General features: G+C 36.8%; 2 protein-coding genes across 9 annotated transcripts in view; one reads left to right on the top strand and one right to left on the bottom strand.

The window, feature by feature from the left end:
- LOC308614815 (ankyrin repeat domain-containing protein 26-like) overlaps positions 1 to 26,618 on the top strand; it is a 168,724-nt gene that overhangs the window by 34,777 nt on the left and 107,329 nt on the right. For all 8 annotated transcript variants that reach the window (XM_081229566.1, XM_081229563.1, XM_081229561.1 and 5 more), the window contains 8 exons: positions 705 to 803; positions 1,421 to 1,449; positions 1,542 to 1,614; positions 20,068 to 20,129; positions 23,189 to 23,282; positions 25,324 to 25,422; positions 26,038 to 26,066; positions 26,159 to 26,231. In XM_081229566.1, coding sequence (XP_081085692.1) covers positions 705 to 803; positions 1,421 to 1,449; positions 1,542 to 1,614; positions 20,068 to 20,129; positions 23,189 to 23,282; positions 25,324 to 25,422; positions 26,038 to 26,066; positions 26,159 to 26,231 — 558 coding nt within the window. The remainder of the gene's footprint in view (positions 1 to 704; positions 804 to 1,420; positions 1,450 to 1,541; positions 1,615 to 20,067; positions 20,130 to 23,188; positions 23,283 to 25,323; positions 25,423 to 26,037; positions 26,067 to 26,158; positions 26,232 to 26,618) is intronic.
- LOC308614822 (ATP-dependent zinc metalloprotease YME1L1-like) lies at positions 10,118 to 16,678 on the bottom strand. The gene is made up of 7 exons (XM_081229589.1): positions 16,085 to 16,678; positions 15,070 to 15,225; positions 13,919 to 14,070; positions 12,784 to 12,910; positions 12,618 to 12,691; positions 11,885 to 11,971; positions 10,118 to 10,396 (listed from the first exon to the last, which is right to left on the bottom strand). Exons 1-7 carry the CDS (start codon positions 16,272 to 16,274, stop codon positions 10,253 to 10,255), a joined length of 930 nt encoding a protein of 309 aa, XP_081085715.1. The 5' UTR covers positions 16,275 to 16,678; the 3' UTR covers positions 10,118 to 10,252.

Below are 26,618 nucleotides of genomic sequence, written 5' to 3'. Positions count from 1 at the left end.
AATATAGTGAAAGGAAAGAGGGGAGAAAGAAGGGTGTTAGGGAGGTGATTGTGGAGGTGATGAGGAAACTTGAGAGAACTCTCGTTAGATGACTTCAGTGTATTTACACTGAAACAAGGTTAGGTCATTGCTGCTCCAGAGAGTACTGGAAGCAGGAGTGGGTGCTAGAATTGAGGTAAACCCCAGCTCCTCCTTGTAACTATCAGGCATCAAAGATATATGTTGTGTTGGTATGTGTTATTCAAGTGAGATTAATTTGAATATGGAAGCATTGGCTGTTTTTTTTTTTTTTTTAAGATAGGTTTGTTTGTTTTTTCTTTTTTTTGGCTGCTTGACTTGGCATGTGGGATCTTAATTTCCCCGACCAGGGATTGAACCCGTGCCCCCTGCAGTAGAAGCATGGGGTCTTCACCACTGGACCGCCAGGGGAGTCCCTAAGAAAGCTAATTTTCTGATGTTAATTGTTTCACAAAAATCCTTTTAAACATTAGCATGATATATTGAACCAAACTAATTTTGGAAACAAAAGAAATTAATAGGGTTCATTCCCTAAATGCTAAAATTGTTACTTTCAGTAAATACTACACTGATTTTGAAATATGAAAGATTTTTAATATCTAATAATTCTGTGGCAGTAAAATTTACTTTTTCCTTTTTGATAATCGTATTTCGATATTGAAAACTTATAATATATTATTTCTTAGATGTGCCTTATATACCTTCCTGCATGAGTGGATCGAGAAACTTTAAGATGACTAAACTAGAGGATCCAAGAAATGTAGGCATACCAGTAGCCCACATGGGTATGTAAAAAAATGAGTATTTTTATGAACTATAATTCTACAAGTGTATATCCAAGCTGATCAGTTCATAACACTTTCTCTGATGAGAAATGAATTATACATTCAACTGAACTGTCATCCCAACTGTGCACTTCCTAAATTACAGGACAAATTGAAGAACATGATAAATACTTGTAGTATAATGGTGTAAATGATGCTGCTGTATTGCGTTCAAGATATGCTGTTGCATTTTACCATCAGCTTTCCCATTTACCTTCTCGGGGTCATGATTTGTTGCTCTGATTAAAGATCACTTTTCTCCTCATCAATCAACATGTTCACATGGGTACATGTGCATTTTTCTATTTTATTAAGGCTTTTGGAACATAATCTTAGTTTTGAAATCTTAACTGCATGTTTTGTTAAACCTGTACTCCTATTTTTTCTTCAGTATCTATAGTGGATTCATATGTCTGTCTTGTTGCAGTCCTAACTTCCCCCAAGAAACAAAACACCAAAACCTAAAGTATTCACTGCCAAGGCCAAGCATGAGGATTCTGCTCAGTACTAACTGCATGAATATATAGTTGGCTTTCATAGTTACGTGTAATTGATTCTATGTCCCTTTTGCCTTTTAGATTCTCCTGGAAACTATCCTCACTTGAAGGTAAAAACTTATATTTTTGTCTTGAATTATTAACTACAGATTGTATCAAATGTACATTATTTATTAATCAACTTGTTTCAAAACCCATTCAGCCTGCAGTTGGAGTGAAAGATTCTGTTCCTAATAAAGCAGTAGGAATGAAGGATTTACAAACATCCAGATCAGGTAAATTTTGCAGTGCAAATTTCACTCTGGAAAGAGGTACACTAAAATATTTGAAACGCTCACAGCCTTCATATTCCTAATTCTTTTTTCTTTTGTTTTTGCAAGTTTAATTGAAGGATTTGACATAAATAAGGCACATGTTATTGTTGGTATCCATGTTTTGAAAAAAAGATATTTACAAGCATAAGAAAAAGATATTTTTAAAATGTAAGCTTTAACTCAGATGTTTCTGTGTACATTTCAATACCCTAAAGTTCTCAGTTTGGAATCTCTGTACTTCTTAGGGATTCTCAGAGGTAAATTATTAGATTCTAAGATTTTCCCAGTTTTATAAAATGCTTATTTGAATTCTGACCTTAACCTAGAGTAAAGCTTCACTTGCTAACATGGCAATTATAGTTCAACTTTAATTATTTCATTTTAGTGGTGTTACACGGATGAGCTTAAGCCAACCAGATGTTTTGATTAGCAGACTCTGTGTGTGTGTGTGTGTGTGTGTGGTCTTTGATTATTAAAAGTGGGGGAAAGTTATCATACCTTAATGATGATTTGATAGACACAATCTTTTAAAACAGTAATTCTGAAAGGTTTTGGCTTTAACATCCTTTTATTTATTTGTTTGTTATTTTTTTTTGATCCAGATATAGGATCCTTTTATACTTTTAAAAATTATTGAGAATTCCAAGGAACTTTTGTTTAAGTAGGTTGTATCTACTGATGTTTACTGTATTGGAAAATAAAACTGAAAAATTTAAAATACAAGCACACACAGTCATACATTCTATTAGCCATTAGAAGTATGATGTTATCACATATCTTGTCTCTGGAAATCGCCTCTGTACACTTAAAACAGAATGAGAATGGAAATAACGTTTACTGTTATTGTGAAATAGTTTTGACCTCTTGGACCCCTTGAACGGTTGAGTCTTGGGACTCCAGGGATGCTCAGGTGACACTTGAGAACCACTGTTTTAAACCATTTACAGAGCTCATGGATGTGAAATGATAAAGGGACCCTTGTGATGAAACAAGCTTTAAACTTTCACTTTTACATTTCTTGCTTTTTTCTTTGATTTGTCTCTTTTTTCATAATATACAGCAGGTTCTTATTAGTCATCAATTTTATACACATCAGTGTATACATGTCATTCCCAATCTCCCAATTCATCCCACCACCATCCCCAACCCCCTGCGGTTTTCCCCCCTTGGTGTCCATACGTTTGTTCTCTACAACTGTGCCTCAATTTCTGCCCTGCAAACCAGTTCACCTGTACCATTTTTCTAGGTTCCACATATATGTGTTAATATACGATATTTGTTTTTCTCTTTCTGGCTTACTTCACTCTGTATGACAGTCTCTGGATCCATCCAGGTCTCAGCAAATGACCCAATTTCATTCCTTTTTATGGCTGAGTAATATTCCATTGTATATATGTACCCCATCTTCTTTATCCATTCGTCTGTCGATGGGCCTTTAGGTTGCTTCCATGACCTGCCTACGGTAAATAGTGCTGCAGTGAACATTGGGGTGCATGTGTCTTTTTGAATTATGGTTTTCTCTAGGTATATGCCCAGTAGTGGGATTGCTGGATCATATGGTAATTCTATTTTTAGTTTTTTAAGGAACCTCCATACTGTTCTGCATAGTGGCTGTATCAGTTACATTCCCACCAACAGTGCAAGAGGGTTCTCTTTTCTCCATACCCTCTCCAGCCTTTGTTGTTTGTACATTTTCTGATGAAGCCCATTCTAACTGGTGTGAGGTGATACCTCATTCTAGTTTTGATTTGTATTTCTCTAATAATTAGTGATGTTGAACAGCTTTTCATGTGCTTCTTGGCCATCTGTGTGTCTTCTTTGGAGAAGTGTCTATCTAGGTCTTCTGCCCATTTTTGGATTGGGTTGTTTGTTTTTTTAATATTGAGCTGCATGAGCTGTTTATATGTTTTGGAGATTAATCCTTTGTCCGTTGATTTGTTTGCAAATATTTTCTCCCATTCTGAGGGTTGTCTTTTTATCTTGTTTATGGTTTCCTTTCCTGTGCAAAAGCTTTGAAGTTTCTCTAGGTCCCATTTGTTTATTTTTGTTTTTATTTACATTACTCTAGGAGGTGGATCAAAAAAGATCTTGCTGTGATTAATGTCAAAGAGTGTTCTTCCTATGTTTTCCTCTAAGAGATTTATAGTGTCCAGTCTTACATTTAGGTCTCTAGTCCATTTTGAGTTTATTTTTGTGTATGGTGTTAGGGAGTGTTCTAATATCATTCTTTCCATGTATCTGTCCACTTTTCCCAGCACCACTTATTGAAGAGACTGTCTCTTCTCCCATTGTATATCCTTGCCTCCTTTGTCATAGATTAGTTGACCATAGGTGTGTGGGTTTCCCTCTGGGCTTTCTATCTTGTTCCATTGATCTATGTTTCTGTTTTTCTGCCAGTACCATATTGTCTTGATTACTGTAGCTTTGTAATATAGCCTGACGTCAGGGAGTCTGATTCCTCCAGCTGCGTTTTTTTCCCTCAAGACTGTTTTGGGTATTCGGGGTCTTTTTTGTCTCCATACAAATTGTAAGATTTTTTGTTCTAGTTCCGTAAAAAATGCCATTGGTAATTTGATAGGGATTGCATTGAATCTGTACATTGCTTTGGGTAGTATAGTCATTTTCACAATATTGATTCTTCCAATCCAAGAACATGCTGTATCTCTCCATCTGTTGGTATCATCTTTAATTTCTTTCATCAGTGTCTTATACTTTTCTGCATACAGATCTTTTGTCTCCCTAGGTAGGTTTATTCCTAGGTATTTTATTCTTTTTGTTGCAATGGTAAATGAGAGTGTTTCCTTAATTTCTCTTTCATATTTTTCATCATTAGTGTATAGGAATGCAAGAGATTTCGGTGCATTAATTTTGTATCCTGCAACTTACCAAATTCTTTGATTAGCTCTAGTAGTTTTCTGGTGGCATCTTTAGGATTCTCTATGTATGGTATCATGTCATCTGCAAACAGTGACAATTTTACTTCTTCTTTTGCAATTTATATTCCTTTTATTTCTTTTTCTTCTCTGATTGCTGAGGCTAGGACTTCCAAAACTATGTTGAATAATAGTGGTGAGAGTGGACATCCTTGTCTTGTTCCTGATCTTAGAGGAAACGGTTTCAGTTTTTCACCATTGAGAATGATGTTTGCTGTGGGTTTGTAACATATGACCTTTATTATGTTGAGGTAGGTTCCCTCTATGCCAACTTTCTGGAGAGTTTTTATCATAAATTGGTGTTGAATTTTGTTGAAAGCTTTTTCTGCATCTATTGAGATGATCTTATGGTTTTTATTTTTCAATTTGTTAATATGGTGTATCACATTGATTGATTTGTGTATATTGAAGAATCCTTGCATCCCTGGGATAAATCCCAGTTGATCATGGTGTATGATCCTTTTAATGCATTGTTGGATTCTGTTTGCTAGTATTTTGCTGAGGATTTTTGCATCTATCTTCATCAGTGATATTGGTCTGTAATTTTCTTTTTTTGCCGTTTCTTTGTCTGGTTTTGGTATCAGGGTGATGGTGGCCTCGTAAAATGTGTTTGGGAGTGCTCCTTCCTCTGCAATTTTTTGGAAGAGTTTGAGAAGGATGGGTGTTAGCTCTCCTCTAAATGTTTGATAAAATTCGCCTGTGAAGCCATCTGCTCCTGGACTTTTGTTTGTTGGAAGATTTTTCATCACAGCTTCAATTTCATTACTTGTGATTGGTCTGTTCATATTTTCTGTTTCTCCTGGTTCAGTCTTGGAAGGTTATACCTTTCTAAGAATTTGTCCATTTCTTCCAGGTTGTCCATTTTATTGGCCTAGAGTTGCTTGTAGTAGTCTCTTAAGATGCTTTGTCTTTCTGCGGTGTCTGTTGTAACTTCTCCTTTTTCGTTTCTAATTTTATTGATTTGAGTCCTCCCCCTCTTTTTCTTGATGAGTCTGGCTAATGGTTTATCAATTTTGTTTATCTCCTCAAAGAACCAGCTTTTAGTTTTATTGATCTTTGCTATTGTTTTCTTTGTGTCTATTTCATTTATTTCTGCTCTGATCTTTATGTTTTCTTTCCTTCTGCTAACTTTGGGTTTTGTTTGTTCTTCTTTCTCTAGTTCCTTTAGGTATAAAGTTATTTTATTTATTTGAGATTTTTCTTGTTTCTTGAGGTAGGCTTGTATAGCTATAAACTTCCCTCTTAAGACTGCTTTTGCTGCATCCCATAGGTTTTGGATTGTTGTGTTTTCATTGTCATTTGTCTCTAGGTATTTTTTGATTTCCTCTTGGATTTCTTCAGTGATCTCTTGGTTATTTAGTAATTTACTGTTTAGCCTCCATGTGTTTGTGTATTTTATGTTTTTCCACTGTAATTCATTTCTAATCTCATAGTGTTGTGGTCAGAAAAGATGCTTGATATGATTTCAATTTTCTTAAATTTACTGAGGCTTGGTTTGTGACCCAAGATGTGATTTATCCTGGAGAATGTTCTGTGCGCACTTGAGAAGAAAGTGTAATCTGCTGTTTTTGGATGGAATGTCCTATGAATATCAATTAAATCTATCTGGCCTATTGTGTCATTTCAAGCTTCTGTTTCCTTATTTATTTACATTTTGGATGATCTGTCCATTGGTGCAAGTGAGGTGTTAAAGTCCCCCACTATTATTGTGTTACTGTTGATTTCCTCTTTTACAGCTGTTAGCCGTTGCCTTATATATTGAGGTGGTCCTATGTTGGGTGCATATATATTTATAATTGTTATATATTCTTCTTGGATTGATCCCTTGACCATTATGTAGTGTCCTTCCTTGTCTTTCGTAACATTCTTTATTTTAAAGTCTATTTTATCTGATATGAGTATTGCTACTCCAACTTTCTTTTGATTTCCATTTGCATGGAATATCTTTTTCCATCCCCTCACTTTCAGTCTGTATGTGTCCGTAGGTCTGAAGTGGGGCTCTTGTAGACAGCATATATATGGGTCTTGTGTTTGTATCCATTCAGCAAGCCTGTGTCTTTTGGTTGGAGCATTTAATCCATTCACATTTAAGGTAATTATCAATATGTATGTTCCTATGACCATTTTCTTAATTCTTTTGTGTTTGTTTTTTTTTTCACACTTTAAAAACTTTATTTATATAAAAAAACTCATTTGTTTTTAAAAGCATTAACAAGAGAGAAAGAAAAACAGAAAGGGTATGGAGCAGAAGACATGCCCCTTAATAGTGTTTGGTGGGAAGGTGGGATTTTTGGTTCTCTGAAATTGAACGTTCTGTGTTTATATAAGTGAAAAGGAAAAAACAAACAGTTAAAGGTCCCCCAAAGCCCATGGCTGTTCTATTACCCACACCCCACCGACAAAAAGAGCACCAGGAAAAGAGCAGCAGAAGACAAGAGAAATGAAGAGTGGAGCCACATCTGGATGGGGGCGATTTCCCTTGTGCAGTATGCTCTTAGGGTCACAGAGAGGAAAAGGCTCCTTTTTTCCAGAAAAGGAGTGGGACGAAATGTGAAGGGGAAAAGGGGTAAATAAGGAATTTTAATGCAGAGGGGAAGGGGGGTGGTGGGTTGTGCACTTTTCTCCTACCCCAAAGCCTCAATATATAAAGGAAGGGGGAGGGAGGAGGATAAAGATTTCCAGTTGCATTAAACAGAGCTTTTAGATTAAGGGGAGGAGTAAAAGGCAAATAAGGGAAAGGGTTAAAAAAAAAATCAACCGCATAGCAGCTGATTCCTCTAGCCCAACCTGCTAATATACACTAAACTAAAAGGAGGAGGTACAGGGGTGGTGGGGGGTTGGCGAGGGGGATATGGACACGACTTCCCTATAACCCCTTCAGAGACGACAGTCATTCTGGGCAGCTAAGGAGTAAGAGCCACACCACTCACTCCTCCCACCAATCTCATCTGGAGGTTCATCAGAACAGGATTTTTGCAAAATCCCAACATATACAGTCGAGAAAAACCTTCTGTGGCTAAAATTAGAGGCTATTCCAATTCCCAGTGGAGAGACTGAGGTTCTCTAGGTCATCTCTCCTCTTCTTTCTGCTATTTAGGGCCAAGAAGTAGGTAAGAAAGCAACAAATTTACTACATTTTGACAGAATTAAACTTGTATTATTTTGAAGGAGCCTGTGATTAAGAGTGATAAATGCGTACTGTCATCCCTAGAGCAACTGCTAAGACATAACTCACAATAGGAGGAACAGGGAATTTCCTGTTAGTCCAGTGGTTAGAACTCCGTGCTCTCACTGCCAAGGGCCCGGGTTCAATTCCTGTTGGGGAACTAAGATCCCACAAGCCATGCTGTGCAGCCAGAAAAGAAGAAGAGGAACACAGGGATCTCTTTAGATATGAGAAAAACAGAAAACAAATAGCAAATGGCAGATGTAAAAACAACTACATAAATATTAAATATGAAGGAACTAAACACCCTACTCAAACAACAGAGATTTTCACACTGGATTAAAAAAAAACAAGATTGGGCTTCCCTGGTGGCACACTGGTTGAGAGTCCGCCTGCCGATGCAGGGGACATGGGTTCGTGCCCTGGTCCGGGAAGATCCCACATGCCGCGGAGCAGCTGGGCCCATGAGCCATGGCCTCTGAGCCTGCGCGTCCGGAGCCTGTGCTCCGCAACGGGAGAGGCCAGAACAGTGAGAGGCCTGCGTACCACCAAAAAACCAAAAAAACCCAAAAAAACCCAAGATCCATATGATAAAGGACTTCTCTTTAGAATATATGATCTCTTACAACACAGAAGACAACAACCCAAATAGGGGAGGGAGGATTTCAACAGACATTTCTCCAAAGACGATATACAAATGACCAAAAGCCTAGCAGAGGATGTTCAAAATCACTAGTCCTGGGGCTTCCCTGGTGGCGCAGAGGTTGAGAGTCCGCCTGCAGATGCAGGGGACACGGGTTCATGCCCCGGTCGGGGAGGATCCCACATGCCGCGGAGCGGCTAGGCCCGTGAGCCATGGCCGCTGAGCCTGTGCGTCCGGAGCCTGCGCTCCGCAAGGGGAGAGGCCACAACAGTGAGAGGCCCGCATAACGCAAAAAAAAAAAAAAAAAAAAAAAAAAAAAAAATCACTAGTCCTAGGGAAATGTAAATTAAATCCACAATGAGATTCTACTTCATACCCACTAGATTGGCTTTGTCAAAAAGACAAGACTATAAGAAACACTGTACAAGATATGGAGAAACGGGAACCTTCATACACTGGTAGTTGGAACATTATAGTTACTTTCAAAACAGTTCATCAGGTTCTTAAAAAGTTAAACAGAAACTCACCACATCACACAGCAATTTCTAGAAGTCTACCAAGACAAATGAAAACGTGTCCACGCAAAGACATGTCTACTCATATATATATAAACACAGAGAGAAGGGGAGGGAAGGAGGGAGGGAGGGAAGAGAGGAGGAAGGGAGAAAGGAAGCAGGGGCAATAAAAAACGGGCAAATGAAAATAACTGGTATATCAGAATCAAGGGTATATGAGAATTCCTTGTATTATTCTGGTAATGTTTCTCTAAGTTTGAAAGTACATCAAAATTTTAAACTACCCAAATAAAGGGCAAGAATATCATGTAGCAAGCTCCCTCTACCAACCTCAACGAAGACCATATACAGCTTAAAAGTTACTAGAAAACTGTAGGTAATTTTAATAAAATCACTTCAAGAATATAGTATGGTTGTAAAACCACTACAATGTGCTCTAAAATAATTTTTCTACTGAGTTAAATAAAGTCATCTGTAAATTCTGTAACAACACATTCATATTCACAAAATCTGACTGAAAAATAAACACAACTTTCCATTTCTAACACAGCATAATTCAAAAGTTCACTCTGAATGGGACTGGGTTTTTGGTTTTATTTTGGTTTTAACGCAAAGCATAATTACACAGTTATTCATAATTTGAGGTGTGTTACTTGTTTATTTAACAAAATACTGCTGCTCTGAAATAAACTTCATTTTCAGAGTGATAGTAATGTTAAAAAAAAAAAGACCATGAAAATGCAAGCTGCATTTTAAAAAGCTTATAATAATCATTTAAATTCCGATGGTATCTGTAGGTTCACAATTCTCTACTGTTAGATTTTTTAAAAAAAACACTTTATATATGGTCAATCTAGATCATAATTAAGTGCATCTTAATGAAGTTTCCACTGATGTATGTAGAAATATGATTTACCTATAGCCAAATAACATCATTTCTTTATCAAAAATAAGTGGTATTGTCTAGAAATAAAAACAATCCTTCAAGAATTTTATTTTCCTAAGTAAAAATACTTCCCAAGAGCTAAAGGCACAATTTCTATTCACATCTAGCACTGTAACCAACCATAAAATCATTACTTATTTTCAACTTAATAACTGATTGACATTTCTCAAACAAGCTGTTTTCAATCCTGATAGTTCTTTATTTTCTTTAATAAATTGCTGTTTGCAGTAGGTGTCCATCATGAGAATAATCGAAATTAGATAAATGTGACAAAAGACTGACAAAGTGTTTCACACCCTTGAGTGATACCAAGAATGGGAGAAAAGTGTTGCAAAATACGACTACTGCAGTGCTACTTATGGTCTTGCAATAAAACCAACAATGCATCAAGAGCTATCATCTCACATCCAATTTCTTCCCCTCAGGAACAATCTGAATCTCTTTCGCATCCAAAGGCTCATAGGTCAGTAAAGCTTCTGCTAGATTCTTGTGCTCTTTTGCATGAGTCTTCAAGATATGTTTTGCTCGCTCATATGAATCCTGAAATACAAAGCAGATATGTAAGAGGCAGAAACCTTAGGAGAAGCAAAAACCCTAAATGAGATAAAAAGCCTTTATGCACCCTAAAAAAACTATAAAATCTATTGACTTCTAGTTATGAAAGATAAACGCATTTAAAAGCTTCGTTCCCTAAAGATAACTCTTTCATACTTTCAAATGTTACATTTTTAACCTCAAAGTCTATCATAGAGATAACTGAGGACTACTTAAACAAAAAGCTACTTAAGAAATAAAATTATACACTGTACTCATCTGCTTTCTAAATAAGGTCTGTGAACACAGAAATCTATTTCTCTTTTCAGTATACGTGCTAAAAGGAAAGGGAGTTTGCTCCTTTTGCCTCTTGAGATTTCACCAATTTACTCAATCTAGAATGGCCAGAAAAGATATAATTTCCATTCTTTTACTTGGTAACACACTCACCTCTCAATACTGTAATACAGTATCATTAGAGGTGATCCCTGACTTCCATACATTTGATTTTTTTTTTGCAACCCACCTTGAACTTTTCATTTAAATCCTTCAACTCTCTTTCCAAAGGTGAGTCTGAATTAAGTTTATCAGCTTATGAATAACAGCAGTAATAACAGTTCATTTTTGGCAGTGTCATATTTGCCTGTACAATGTTTCTGCCAATATTTTACTAGCGAATTATAGTTTTGTCCTTATAAAATTGGGTGGAAAATGTAAAAATGAATTTACTAAAACCAAGAAGCACAGGTCATATAAACACAATACAATTACTAGACATTTTGAACATAACCATGTCCAAGTAAAATAATCAAATTAAAGACAATACATAAAATATTAGAAATATATCAGCTAAAGAAGAACTGAATATTTAAATCACAATGTAAATAGTTCTGGGCTTCCCTAGTGGCACAGTGGTTAAGAATCCGCCTGTCAATGCAGGGGACACGGGTTCAATCCCTGGTCCGGGAAGATCCCACATGCCGCGAAGCAACTAAGCCCACACGCCACAACCACTGAAGCCCCACACCACAGCCACTGAAGCCCGTGGCCTAGAGCCCATGCTCAGCAACAAGAGAAACCACCGCAATGAAGAGCAGCCCCTGCTCGCTGCAACTAGAGAAAGCCCACATGCAGCAACAAAGACCCAATGCAGCCAAAAATAAAATAAATAAATTTATTAAAAAAATATATATATATACATATATGTGTATATAAATATATATATATATATATATATATATATATATATATATATATATATATATATATATAAATTGTTCTTAGACTATGGCCAGAATAAAATAAAGATCCAGTCTATGATCTGGGGTTCCAGTCTATGTCAAAGATCCAGTCTATGACATAGTTAACCACGGCAGCAACGGTGCACCTATTAACTTTATAAAACAGAGGAAGTTTAGTTTTTTTGCAAGCACCCAAATATTTAGGCATATTTTGACTAAATAGATAAATAAACATTTAAAAAAAGATCATTACCCTCAGAAGGATTCTGGTTTCCTGTTCAATAGCACATTGAGCTTCTGGACTCAGTTTCCCTGTATCACTGTAGGTCATAACTCCAAGCTAAAATCAATGAAAAGAAAGAAATCCAACAGAAAAACCTGCAACACTAATGTATGTAACAGAGGAAGTACTATCCTATGCATAAGAAAATACATATCATGGGGGCAAGGAAAAAATACAATATAAAAATGCCCTTGAGGGCAAAAAAACTTCATTATTCTTCTGAAAGTATAATACTAAAAAGTGTGAGCAAGAGGGAAAATTTTAAATCCTAAGTATCGTTCTGAGTACCTTCTTAGAAAACCTTAGCAGCTATTCTAGTCCAGAAATCCACAATTCACAGAGTACTGGAATTGCTTTATGGAGCCACAGTGGTAACGTAGGAACGTGAAGTATGTGGAAAGGGCAAAGTAAGCAAGCTCAACAAGTAGGTCTTCGATGTCATATGAATAAAAAAAGCTAAAGAATTTATATTATCATTTGGTTAATTCATGAAGTAATAACTCTTACTGATTGAGCAGCTGGAATGGAAAGAGTATGTTACATTTCTCAGAAAATGACATTTAGTTTAGAGTCAGCTTTGTTAAATCCATTTGGAATGAGACAGGGGAAAATCTATCAATTTATAATGAGAATCCTCTCTCACAAAGAGACACTTGGCACATCAACATTTGATACATGAGGAAGGATTAAAATTAGCCATTACCTTTTCACTCATTCCAAATTTGGTGACCATCTGCTTTGCTATTTGGGTTGCATTATCAAAATCACTGGAAGCACCTAAAATTTTGAAATATACATAAAACTCAAGTTAAAAAAAATCTTTAAACCAACAAACACAATTTGAACCAAAGCGATTCTTTACAGCCAACCTGTTGTAATATGATCAGCTCCAAATATAAGTTCCTCTGCCACTCTTCCTCCCATACTGACGTCCATCTGAGCAAGAAGCTGAGCTCTAGTTTCGTTCCGTCGATCATTTTCAGGCAACAGGTACACCTAGACAATTGAAAAACAAAGAAAAAATTCAGACACAGTTTTGAAACACTTACATTAATAACCTGAATTATCGTTTGTCTCTCATGACCTTACTTAATACCATGATGCTGAAAGCTCAGCGGCATTTAATAGAGATGGTCATGGTGATTGATTACCAAACCAGCTATGTATAAAATGAGGAAAGCAAAAGTGCAGTTTATAAATAATAAGTAGTTAATGCTGCAATACAACTGTTTGTCCCTCGTTGCACAAAAATGTTTAAAACGTCTATAGGGACGTCCCTGGTGGTGCAGTGGTTAAGAATCTGCCTGCCAATGCAGGGGGCACGGTTCGAGCCCTGGTCTGGGAAGATCCCACATGCCGCGGAGCAACTCAGCCTGTGCGCCACAACTACTGGGCCCGTGCTCTAGAGCCTGCAAGCCACAACCACTGAACCCTTGTACCACAACTACTGAAGCCCGCACGCCTAGAGCCTGTGCTCTGCAACAAGAGAAGCCACCGCAATGAGAAGCCCACGCACCGCAATGAAGAGCAGCCCCCTCTCGCTTCCACTAGAGAAAGCCCGCGTGCAGCAAAGAAGACCCAACGCAGCCAAAAATAAAATTTAAAAAATAAATAAATAAAATTAGCGTCTATAATTAGAAAGATATGAAAATGAAACTTGTACTCAATGAGAAAAAACTTAGAAAAACTATTGAACCAGTCACTATGATACATAATTTGTTTTGAGGGGAAAAGAGCAACTACATATTTAAGAATTATATTTTGCTGTCATTCCTGAATTACATTTCATAATGTAAATATATTATCTGAAATATTAAGGATATCCTTTATTAGCAGGTAAATTTCACAAGTATGTCTGATTTCAAGACAGTTGAGGAAGTTAAAGAAGAAAGTATCAACACACCTAGGAAGTAGCTGAATTTCCTTTTGAAATGTTTTCATCAGCAATTTCCTACATAAGCTCCTGGGGAGCACTATTTGAAAGAAAAGAAAAACTAAAGATACATGTCCAAGTGTTGGCCCTCGTGGCATGATTGTAGCTTTGTTGATAGGCATAGCATCTTTAGTGTAATATGCAATAATAGCGTGACCAGATTCATGATACGCTGTGATTGTTTTGTTTTTGTTATCAATTTCCACACTTCTACGCTCAGGCCCTAAGAATAAAAATTTACTTAAGTAAAATACTCCATTAAGAAGATATATTTAAATGAATGAAGCTCCTTTGTCTCAAAGTCATTCTTAGAGTCATATGATTTAATATCATTAATAAATATTTTAAAAGTTTGAAAGTTTAAAACATGAGTAGATTCCACTCTACAACCCATGTAAACCATAATTTGTCAACTGAAAACCAAACTGTAAAAACTGTCATCTTAATCCTTATATCAAAAGGAAAAGCTGTATTCTATTTCTAGAAAATAAACTTCTAATTTAACAGGAATATCATAACTAACCTGTTTTGAGGGCAATTCAAGATTTAAAATAAAAATTAAATTCTGAAAAACAGTAAAATTAACTATTCTTTTATCAGCAATATCAGACAAGAGGAAAGACATGGGCACTCATGCCCCCCAAAGAGTGTAATATAAGTTATAATGTATTTGTTCTATAACAGGCCAAACTGTGTTGCTCTGTTAGAGTATATATTTGCATGTTTCTATACCTTTCTTTTTTATAAACTTTCTCTCAAAATTAAGAGTTTTTTCTCGGACTTCCCTTGTGGCGCAGTGGTTAAGAATCGGCCTGCCAATGCAGGGGACACGGGTTCGAGCTCCGGTCCAAGAACACTCCACATGCCGCGGAGCAACTAAGCCCATGCGACACAGCTACTGAGCCTGAGTTCTAGAGCCCATAAGCCACAACTACTGAAGCCCACGCACCTAGAGCCCATGTTCCACAAGAAGAGAAACCACCACAATGAGAAGCCCATGCACCGCAATGAAGAGTAGCCCCCGCTCGCCACAACTAGAGAAAGCCCGCATGCAGCAACGAAGACCCAATGCAGCCAATAATAAATAAATAAAAATTTTTTAAAAAAGAGTGAATTACCACCAAACCAAAAATTACCAAGTGGCCATTTAAAAAAAAAAAGAATTTTTTCTCTAACATAATGAACAGTATAAGATAGGGGAAAAAAAAAAAAGAAAACCTACCCATTAGGATTTTATCTTTGGAGAACTCTAGTTTCTTCATGGTTACCACTTCTTTTCCATCAACAGCTGCCTTTAAAGCAGCTTGGTTCACAAGATTCTCCAACTCTGCTCCAGAAAAGCCAACAGTACCTCGAGCTATGATTTCTGGATCAACAGCTATATGCAGACAGGACACAATATTAAAATTTCAGAAGAGCTAATAAAAAGCTCTTCATAAAGAACTCACATTGCAAATGAAAAAAGAAGATAGCCATCATGAACTGTAATTTTACAAAAGCTTACTTCACTAAATTCTAAGGGGAAAAAGCCAAAACTGCTAGTAAACACACCATTAAAATTGTCATTGGGACAAATCACAAAAGTTCTTATATTTAAATAATTTTGTGATAAACAGAGAAAGGTAGAGTTGCCAGATAACGACTTACAAACCTTTAATTATGGCCTAACCACAAACTGGAAAAGCACATTCATAGACATTTTGTTTTCAGAATTTCATCTTGAAATAACTTTGGACATAAAAGCCCCCCTTATTATCGGAAACATACTTGGTTTTAAGAATTGATTCAGATATCTTTGAAAATACTGCAGCTTTAATAGCTGCTTTTATTACTCAGGTAGTTCCATAATATTTCCATGTGTTTTGTTTTATAGTTTGCTTCCCCTCTTTTGGCCCCAAAGTGACTATATCATGAGGTACTATGCTCATAATATACAGGTGCTTTTTATATGATTTTATATTTTACATTCATCTAAAGAAACATTTATACATAGATTTCATCAAGTATTATCTAAGTACTCAAAAGAAAACTTTCTTTAGAATCGGGATTCAAAATGACAGAATCTCTGGACACACGTTCATTGAGAAATGGACTTTATGGACAAACAAGAGGAGAGAAAAATAGACATTTAAAGGAATTTGTCTTTTAAGACATCCTGAGTAAGGACCACAAACAGGGTGGATTGATATATTACCATTTTATGGAGATAATGTCTGTATCGTCGAATTAAGACTTACACTGATCAAACTTTATTTTATTGAGATACCACTTCAAGATTTCTGTTCGACCTTTTACATCTGGCCTGGGAACTGTAACCTGCATGTCAAAACGACCAGGATGTATTAAGGCGCTAAAGGGAGAATACAAAAAGAAAATATAAATTAATAAGCTGACTGTGCTGAAGGTCAAGTTCAACAGGACTGACATCCTAAAGAGAAGATGGAAAGACAATGGCAACCAATATTTATTTTGAACATAAATATTCAGATTAGTTCCTTATAAAACGTGGCTCAAAGAACAGTTTCAATAACCAGAAGGCAGAACAAAGGTTCATATAGATAAATGTGTGCATCTAGATAGCATACAACCCTTCAGAGACAAAGACATGCAAGTCGGCCAGTCAAGGAACAAATAATTCAACAGCAATCTATTATGAGAGCTACACATCCATCTTACTGCTATTAAGTACAAAATGTTAAACTAGAGTCTTAGGCAAGAACCAACTATTAGATCAAATGAAAGTATGAATAACTTCTATATAATAAAACCAATAAAAATTTTAAACTATAGTAAATTTTATTCTAAAAATCCTCTCTACCCCCCACCCAAAAGCTTTGTGATGTTTAAGTTGTGAGAAGATTCTTTTAGCAGCTTTACTGAGTTGCAATTTTCATATCATAGAATTTGAAGTCGAAAACCCAAGTGTTGTTTTTTTTTAATATCATTATTGGAGTATAATTTGGTTTACCATGTTGTGTTATTTTCTGCTGTATAACAAAGTGAATCAGTTATACATATACATATATCCCCATATCCCCTCCCTCTTGCATCTCCGTCCCTGCCACCCTCCCTATCCCACCCCTCTAGGTGGTCACAAAGCACGGAGCTGATCTCCCTGTGCTGTGCCGCTGCTTCCCACTAGCTATCTATTTTACGTTTGGTAGTGTAACCCAGTGGTTTTTGATATATTCAGAGTTGCCCAACCATCACCACAATCTAATTTTAGAGAATTTTTACCCCCTCCCTCTCTTCTCCAGCTGAAAGAAACCCCAAATCTACTGGCAGTTATTCCCCATTTTCCCTAATCTCTGGCAACCACTAAATTCCTTTCTGTTGCTATGGATCTGCTTATTCTAGACATTTCATATAAAAGCAATCATATAATATGTGATGTTTTGTGATGGGTTTCCTTCACTTAGCACAATATTTTTAAAGTTCATCACTATTCTAGAATATATCACAAAAATTTTAATACTTACGTTTCTAATGCCTCTGGGAAGTTTGTGGCTCCTATGATGATAACTCCTTCGTTGGGTTTAAAACTATTATAAAAAAAAAAGTACCTTTTCATTGAAAATTAAAACAGCACACATGTAGAAATGTTCTATGCAAAACTGTTTATCGTTAATCTTACTAACAGCAAAGAAAAGGGATTGATCTTTTTAATGGCCAAAATGATAAGGCATCTCTAATTGTTTTCTTAAAATGCCAGTGCACTTCAATAAAAGTGTTAATAATAAATCACCAAGTCATCTGTGGTTACATACCTTCATAATAATTTTTCTAGTTAGGAAGAGATGACCTGACACAAAAAGCTTGAGTCCCCAACTAATTTTTGAAAAATATTTTCAAGTTTACCAATTCAAATTATTTGCTCCTTGACTTCCAGAATATCTTATATGACTTTAAGAAACAATTTTTTGATCTACAGCAACACTCAAAATCCAGTTTTATATTTCTTTCGTACATCATAGTAATACTTTAAAATGCCTTATAATTCCATAAACATTCTCTTCTACAATTTCAAACTTGTCTTTTCAGATTAATTTTTGAAAAGGAGTGTTCTTGTAGTCTCTTGAGTTGGTGTTTTACAATTAGATCTTTTCATGAAACTTAAAAATGCGTATTGCTATAATATCTAGGAAATGAATATTTGCACATATTCGTGAAAGGGTATATTTTATATCCTTAAACAAATGTTGCAATATATAATCGAAAAATTGAATCTCATAGTTTTCTTCCCCAGTCTTGTTTATATTTTCAAAAGTTCAGAACTCTGCATAGGTTTGCATCATTAAATTATACCAGGTTAGTATATTTTACAGATATTTATCTTAACATCATATGCTTTTCCTGAATAAGTTTATCTATTACTAATCCAAATGCATTTATCCAAATCTTTCTTCTAAGTCCCCTGGGTGCCTCAAATTTGTTATGCCCCAAACTGAAGACATTGTCCCTGATGCTTTCCTCTTTCCTGACTCTTTGTAAGCTACTCTGTCATCTGTCTTCCCCATCCTAGTAGATAACATCACTGAAATACCAAAGCAGGAAAAATCTTGGACTCCATCCCGCCCTGAAATCACCACATCCTGTTGCTCATCAAGTTCAGTATTTTCTACCTGCTTACCATTTTTCATTTCCTATTACTTTCTCACTTATAATTTTGAAATGCTCTTTTCTAGTTTTGCTCCCCTGATGTTCATCTTTACGTTGCTGCCAGAGTGACCTTTCTAAAATATATTTATGAAGATGTAACACCTCTACTTATGTAGTGGATCCCCATCACATGAAGGAGAAAGTTCATGTTCTAGGAGGACACTTGCTTTTTTTGGTTTGGCTCTGATCCTCCAGTTTTGTCTCTCCATACCATTCCCGGTAACTGTGTTCTAGTTTTCCACGTGACTTGTTATGTTGTTTCACGCCTCGTCCTTTTGCTCAGGCTGCCTTTTCTAGAATCCCCTTCACTTCCCCGCTCTACACTGTGTGTGTCTTTTAAGACACAGACCTGTCTTTGCAGCATTTCCTGAGCTACCCAGATACAGCTGACTCCTCTTTCCTGTGTGCCCTTCCTGTACTCTGTTCACATCAGTTGTAGAGCTGTTGAACGATACTTTGCTTTTCTTACTTGTTTTCATGTAGCTCTACTTCCCCTGGAATACAGAGCAGAATCGGTCTTCTATTTATATTTCCAGCTTTTCTCCCAGTATAGTGCCTATGATTTGCCAGATCCAGTAAATGTTTGTGGTCTTACTGATTGATTGAATGACCAAATGAATGAATATGATGTTTTCTGGAATGAGGTGTTTGTTTTGTTTTGTTTTTATAGGAAGGAGCAACAAATCCAGAAATTGAGGAAAAAGAAAATGATACTGATATTGAACGTGCTCCACAGGAGCAAACAGATCATAAGAATTTGACTTCTTTTTTTTTTTTTTTTTTTTTGCGGTACGCAGGCCTCTCACTGTTATGGCCTCTCCCGTTGCGGAGCACAGGCTCCGGATGCGCAGGCTCAGCGACCATGGCTCACGGGCCCAGCCGCTCCGCGGCATGTGGGACCTTCCCGGACCGGGGGCACGAACCCGTGTCCCCGGCATCGGCAGGCAGACTCTCAACCACTGCGCCACCAGGGAAGCCCAATTTGACTTCTTTTGATGGAGCTCAGAAAAATAATAGGAGTGGTAATTTAGTGAATATTTATGAATTTTTTTCTATGCTTAAAGGCTAGTCTAAAAACATCTAAAGTGTGTAGATCCAAATATACTATCCATTTCTTTCTTTCTTTTTTTTTTTTTTTTTGCGGTACGTGGGCCTCTCACTGCTGTGGCCTCTCCCGATGTGGAGCACAGGCTCCGGATGCGCAGGCCTAGCGGCCACGGCTCACGGGCCCAGCCGCTCTGCGGCATGTGGGATCTTCCCGTACCAGGGCACGAATCCGTATCCCCTGCATCGGCAGGCGGACCCTCAACCACTGCGCCACCAGTGAAGCCCTTTTTTTTTTTTTTTCCATTTCTTTTTAAGTATGTTTCTTTTGCTCCGTTTCTTCAGAAGTATCCCAACTACTACCAACTTTTTCTTCCTGAAAATGCCTCAACCCTCTGAAATTCTTTTCTGCTACTTTATTTTATTTAAATATTTGTGGATGGAGATAGACATATATGTATTTAAAATTCATAGTAGTAAATGTTCTCATTAATGTATCTGTGGCTGCATTTTACAGATATGATGTCAGCATTAGGATTAGGAGAAGAGGAAGGTATAGAATCACCTTGGGATTCTGAGGTACTGTCTTCTATTATTATTATTATTTTTTTATTTTAAAATATAAGCACTGAGTGATGTTAAAACATAAAAGGGGGGGTGCTTTGACTTTACTTTCTCACCTTTGCATTTGCCCATCAAAATTTTTTCCTTACATTTTTAACCTGTAATTAATTAAATAATTGTGTGCTAAGTATAATAACTACCACATAGTGCACTTTTGTTAATTTGCAAGATTCACCTAATGAAACCAGTGTAGCACAGAGCAAAAACCAAGGCTTAGAAGCCATAAGGAATCAGTTTGGGTTCTGAAGTTAAATTTATCTAAAAACTGAAGTATTATTCCAGGTCGGCCCATGGCCAAATGTATGTTTCTTTATTCTTCTCTTTTTTTAAAAAATTTTTGTTGGAGTATAGTTGATTTACAATGTTGTGTTAGTTTCTGATATACAGCAGAGTGAATCAGTTATACATATATCCACTCTTTTTTCGATTCCTTCCCCATATAGGCCATTACAGAGTATTCAGTAGAGTTCTCTGTGCTATACAGTAGGTCCTTATTATTGATCTATTTTATATATAGTAGGGTGTATCTGTCAGTCCCAGTCTCCCAAGCAAATGTATGTTTCTTTGGTACATATGGATGTGTAAAACTCCTAGTGAGGTTCAGAGAGAAACAGGTTGAAATGTAGTTTTTTACCACTTAGACCTGAAAAAGATAGTGCCTGAGACTTGAAAGTATTATTACATTTGGATTTCCAAATAGATCTGCAAGGAACGTTTCAAGAGAAGCAAAAGAATGGGGAATAATAAGTATGTGGCGTTATAATAACAACAGTTAGGTTTAGCGATGTTTTAATAAGTACACACCATTTTGGATAAACTAGTGTGTGTTGAGTACCTTAATGGCAGCCATACTTGAAGTAACGTAAATATAAAGTAATGATGAGCTGTTGTAAGGTGACAGCTATGGAAAGAGATAAGAAGGGCCTGATCTGTAAGATATAGGCAGCTGCTGCAGTGATACAGCACTGTGTTTAAAGTCAAAAGACATGGTAGCATCCTGGTTCTGTCACTGGCTGTGGGATCTCGGAAAGACATGTCTACCCTGGTTGAGTGTCAGTGACCTCCTTCGTAAAAATGGTACTGGTACCCACTTCTCAGGTATGTGTAGGGAACAGATGTGGTAAGAGCTGTGAACACACCTTGTAAACTGTAAAGGGTGCTATAGAAATGTAAGACAAAAATGATCACAGTGAATGGACATATATACACTACCAAACGTAAGGTAGATAGATAGTGGGAAGCAGCCGCAGAGCACAGGGAGATCAGCTCGGTGCTTTGTGACCGCCTGGACGGGTGGGATGGGGAGGGTGGGAGGGAGGGAGATGCATGAGGGAAGGGATGTGGGAACAGATGTATATGTATGACTGATTCACTTTTGTTATAAAGCAGAAACTAATTAAAAAAATGATCACAGTGGCAATTAGTGACTCACTAAATGCTGGGGCACTTTTTTAAAACCTGAAGGACAATAAAATGACAGTAGTGTTAAGAATAGGAAAATTAGAACGGGCATGTGGATTTCTAGCTTGGGGTATGTTAAGTTTCTATAGACTGTTATCAGAGATCTCCTATAGGTATCAAGTGCTTTGGTACTTGAGGTCCTCTCGACATTTTAAATGTTTTGGTCTTAAATAAATTCCTGTTATTGAATACCAACTATGTACTGGGCAGTTAGACACTGACTGTACCAATTGAGGGGTTAGGCTGTAGTGGTGGGAACCAAACAGGAATCCTTTATAAGTCACTGTTAAGTCCTTCATGTAAAGAAAATGGAGAGGGCTTCCCTGGTGGCGCAGTGGTTGAGAGTCCACCTGCCGATGCAGGGGACACAGGTTCGTGCCCCGGTCCGGGAAGATCCCACGTACCGCGGAGCGGCTGCGCCCGTGAGCCATGGCCGCTAAGCCTGCGCGTCCGGAGCCTGTGCTCCTCAACGGGAGAGGCCACAACAGTGAGAGGCAAAGAACATGGAGAATGTTACGTCAGACAACATTGAGCGAGTTTGTAGTTAGGATGGGGATGGGGGTGGGCGTGGAATTTAGGTAGTCAGAAAAGATCTGCATGTGAGAAAAGCTACCAAGGGGAGAATGGGAAGGAGCCAGTCACGTGAGGGTCCAGGGGAGGGACGTTCTGGACAGAGAGAGCAGCGGATCCCATCTGTTCGTCATTACACTCTCGCATCTTGGAAGGACCAGGAAACAGGAAGTGGGGTAACTGTCCTTACAATCACTTTTATCGTTGTTGTATGTAGAAAATAAAATGTGCATAAGAAAAGCTTGGCACATTTAGATGATTACTAAATAAAAGTTTTTATTCTTCCCTTATTAAAGCTTGCTGTACTTTTTTGAAGAGTTGCATAACTATATTTAAATTTTCTGCTATTATTTAAACATAAAAGTTTTTCTTACTACTTCGCTATTTTATTCAACTATTTTTCCTATCAATAAAAATTTTATCAAATAACAGATTCTTATAAGCCCTTGTTTACCTAAATGAAGCAGCTTCTACAGTGTTCTGTTTATGCTCAACATGACATACTTCATGGTTTCTTTTCATGCCAAGTATATTATTTTAATACTAAAAAATTTCTGTCTTTAGAAATATTTTAAATTTATAGCAAGTGTACTTATTAAAGAATTTATTTAAACACATATTTTTTAAAAATACTCTCTTCTTTTGCCAAGGAATGCAAAGTAGAGTTAGGTGTTTTGAAGGTAATTCTTTGCTGAAATGTGCCTGTAAGTCAGGCACATTTTTTGTCTGTGAAAATAATTCCTCTGGCTTTCCATGCTCAGTTTACAGAGTCAGTAGCCAAATGAGGATAAAAGATAGACTTGATCTAGAGAGTGTATATGAAGTTTTCTATTTCAATGTTTGGGTTTTCAATGCATGCTTCTCTTATTTTTAAATCTAATTGCTTGTAAAGTAGGAAAATTTTAAAAAGTAGGGTATTTTCAGCTATTAGAAGGGGATTAGGAAAGCTTTATGCAACTCATTATTAATATCAATTTTAACAGAGTATCTCTGAGAGTCTTCCAGAGAAGTATGCTGATCATTTATCTGGAGCTGCAGGTCAAAGAGGAAAAAATATATTAAATGGACAAGTAGAAGGTAAGAACTATATTTTTATGAAAAAGTCATTTGACAGCATGTTGGTTTAAAATGGGAATTCTGATATATTCTAACAGCCGAAGAAAATCACCTGTCGGTTAAGAGGAAGAATCATTCCTCACACTGATTTCAAGTTGAACTGAGCCTGTCTCATTCTGGAAAAGAAGTGCTGTATCAGAAGAACTAAGCAGCTATGTCTTTTTGTCTTGTCAAAAATCCATCAGCAGTTTTTAGGCAGTTTTTATTTGGCCAAAAAGCAGTGCTTGAATACTTAACTGTGTGCTGTGTTCTATTTAAGCTCTGAGTGTCCAGATGTTCTTTTGTAGACAACATGCCATGATATAATCATCTATCTCCATGTCTGTTACCAAGTTACACTGTGAAGTGTGCCACCCTTTTGAGGTGGTCCTCAAAGACACAGTTTGCTTGTTGTTGAACCAAGTGTTCTAAAGCATGTACCTGAAGTTATATCATTTTTTATTCTAAAAAGCTATGCAGCTTATATTCTGAAAACTATTAAAAACATAACACTGTTGATGTAAAAAAAAAAAAAAGAAAATCACCTGTCAAATGCATAGTGAGGAAAAAGACGAGAAAAGGAGGGAAGCTGTGTATCTTATCTGGTGTCAGCCACAGATTAAATTGAGAGTCCCCTTTCAGGAGCTAAATTATTAGTTCCGTTTCAAGGTACTCTACAACCTAAGGAAAGTCGGGAAATGAGGAAGAGGAAAGAAGGACTAAAGAATGAGAGAGGCAGAGGTTACAGGGAGTAAATGAAGGAAAAGGAAGCAGGGGTCTGTGGAGGACGGGGGCAAAGTAAAATAGGTCTTTAGAAAAGGGAAGCGAAGAGTATTTGAAACGTGAGACAAATTTGAAGTGAGCTTCCAGCACCGAAACTTGTCAGAGACGAACAGCAAAGCTTTCCCACTCTTACTGTGGGAATGTAGAAGCAGACTGATAGATCAGAGTCTCTCAAATTTTCATTAGTCCCCTGGGGACCTTGTGAAAAGTGCACATGCTGAGCAGCAGGTCTGGGATTGTGCATTTCTGACAAGCTCTCAGAGTAGCAAGGGTGTAGGCTTGCATTGAGAGAAATCTGGAAGAGGAGCCACTGGATAGTTCAAGACAGAACAGGATCAAGGAAAAGCATTATTTTGTTTTTCTTTCTGAGTGTGTTTATAGCCAGAGGGTAGCAAAGCGTTGAAGTAGAACTTATAGAGGTAAGGTGCCACTGCTAAGCAAAGAGGAAAAAAGAAGTGGTGGGGATGATCCATAAAAAGAATGTCAAAGGGGGAGAATTAAGACCACAGATCCAGAGACTACCTTTGAAGAGGAAAGAATATAGTGAAAGGAAAGAGGGGGGAAAGAAGGGTGTTAGGGAGGTGATTGTGGAGGTGATGAGGAAACTTGAGAGAACTCTCGTTAGATGACTTCAGTGTATTTACACTGAAACAAGGTTAGGTCATTGCTGCTCCAGAGAATACTGGAAGCAGGAGTGGGTGCTAGAATTGAGGTAAACCCCAGCTCCTCCTTGTAACTATCAGGCATCAAAGATATATGTTGTGTTGGTATGTGTTATTCAAGTGAGATTAATTTGAATATGGAAGCATTGGCTGTTTTTTTTTTTTTTTAAGATAGGTTTGTTTGTTTGTTTTTTTTTTTGGCTGCTTGACTTGGCATGTGGGATCTTAATTTCCCCGACCAGGGATTGAACCCGTGCCCCCTGCAGTAGAAGCATGGGGTCTTCACCACTGGACTGCCAGGGGAGTCCCTAAGATAGCTAATTTTTTGCTGATAATTGTTTCACAAAAATCCTTTTAAACATTAGCATGATATATTGAACCAAACTAATTTTGGAAACAAAAGAAATTAATAGGGTTCATTCCCTAAATGCTAAAATTGTTATTTTCAGTAAATACTACACTGATTTTGAAATATGAAAGATTTTTAATATCTAATAATTCTGTGGCAGTAAAATTTACTTTTTCCTTTTTGATAATCGTACTTCGATGTTGAAAACTTATAATACGTTATTTCTTAGATGTGCCTTATATACCTTCTTGCATGAGTGGATCGAGAAACTTTAAGATGACTAAACTAGAGGATCCAAGAAATGTAGGCATACCAGTAGCCCACATGGGTATGTAAAAAATGAATATTTTTATGAACTATAATTCTACAAGTGTATATCCAAGCTGATCAGTTCATAACACTTTCTCTGATGAGAAATGAATTATACATTCAACTGAACTGTCATCCCAACTGTGCACTTCCTAAATTACAGGACAAATTGAAGAACATGATAAATACTTGTAGTATAATGGTGTAAATGATGCTGCTGTATTGCATTCAAGATGTGCTGCTGCATTTTACCATCAGCTTTCACATTTACCTTCTCGGGGTCATGATTTGTTGCTCTGATTAAAGATCACTTTTCTCCTCATCAATCAGCATGTTCACATGGGTACATGTGCATTTTTATATATTTTAAAGGCTTTTGGAACATAATCTTACTTTTGAAATCTTAACTGCATGTTTTGTTAAACCTGTACTCCTATTTTTTCTTCAGTATCTATAGTGGATTCATATGTCTGTCTTGTTGCAGTCCTAACTTCCCCAAGAAACAAAACACCAAAACCTAAAATATTCACTGCCAAGGCCAAGCATGAGGATTCTGCTCAGTACTAACTGCATGAATATATAGTTGGCTTTCATAGTTACGTGTAATTGATTCTATGTCCCTTTTGCCTTTTAGATTCTCCTGAAAAATATCCTCACTTGAAGGTAAAAACTTATACTTTTGTCTTCAATTATTAACTACAGATTGTATCAAATGTACATTATTTATTAATCAACTTGTTTCAAAACCCATTCAGCCTGCAGTTGGAGTGAAAGATTCTGTTCCTAATAAAGCAGTAGGAATGAAGGATTTACAAACAGCCAGATCAGGTAAATTTTGCAGTGCAAATTTCACTCTGGAAAGAGGTACACTAAAATATTTGAAACACTCACAGCCTTCATATTCCTAATTCTTTTTTCTTTTGTTTTTGCAAGTTTAATTGAAGGATTTGACATAAATAAGGCACATGTTATTGTTGGTATCCATGTTTTGAAAAAAAGATATTTACAAGCATAAGAAAAAAATATTTTTAAAATGTAAGCTTTAACTCAGATGTTTCTGTGTATGTTTCAATACCCTAAAGTTCTCAGTTTGGAATCTCTATACTTCTTAGGGATTCTCAGATGTAAATTATTAGATTCTAAGATTTTTCCAGTTTTATAAAATGCTTATTTGAATTCTGACCTTAACCTAGAGTAAAGCTTCTCTTGCTAACA

This window comes from Mesoplodon bidens (genome assembly GCF_964165515.1).
Source record: "Mesoplodon bidens genome assembly, chromosome: 3".
Lineage (NCBI taxonomy): Eukaryota > Metazoa > Chordata > Mammalia > Artiodactyla > Ziphiidae > Mesoplodon > Mesoplodon bidens.
Note: the sequence above shows the minus strand (reverse complement) of the source record. Positions and strands in the feature narration are given on the sequence as shown.

Excerpts from the sequence above, each read along its gene's own strand:
- LOC308614822 (XM_081229589.1), bottom strand. The coding sequence starts at position 16,274 with ATGTCAGTCCTGTTGAACTTGACCTTCAGCACAGTCAGCTTATTAATT. Across the intron at positions 12,911-13,918 it reads GAGGGCCAACACTTGGACAT|GTGTACCTGTTGCCTGAAAA; the intron begins GTATCTTTAGTT and ends TCAATTGTCTAG. Across the intron at positions 11,972-12,617 it reads AATTTGGAATGAGTGAAAAG|CTTGGAGTTATGACCTACAG; the intron begins GTAATGGCTAAT and ends CATTGATTTTAG.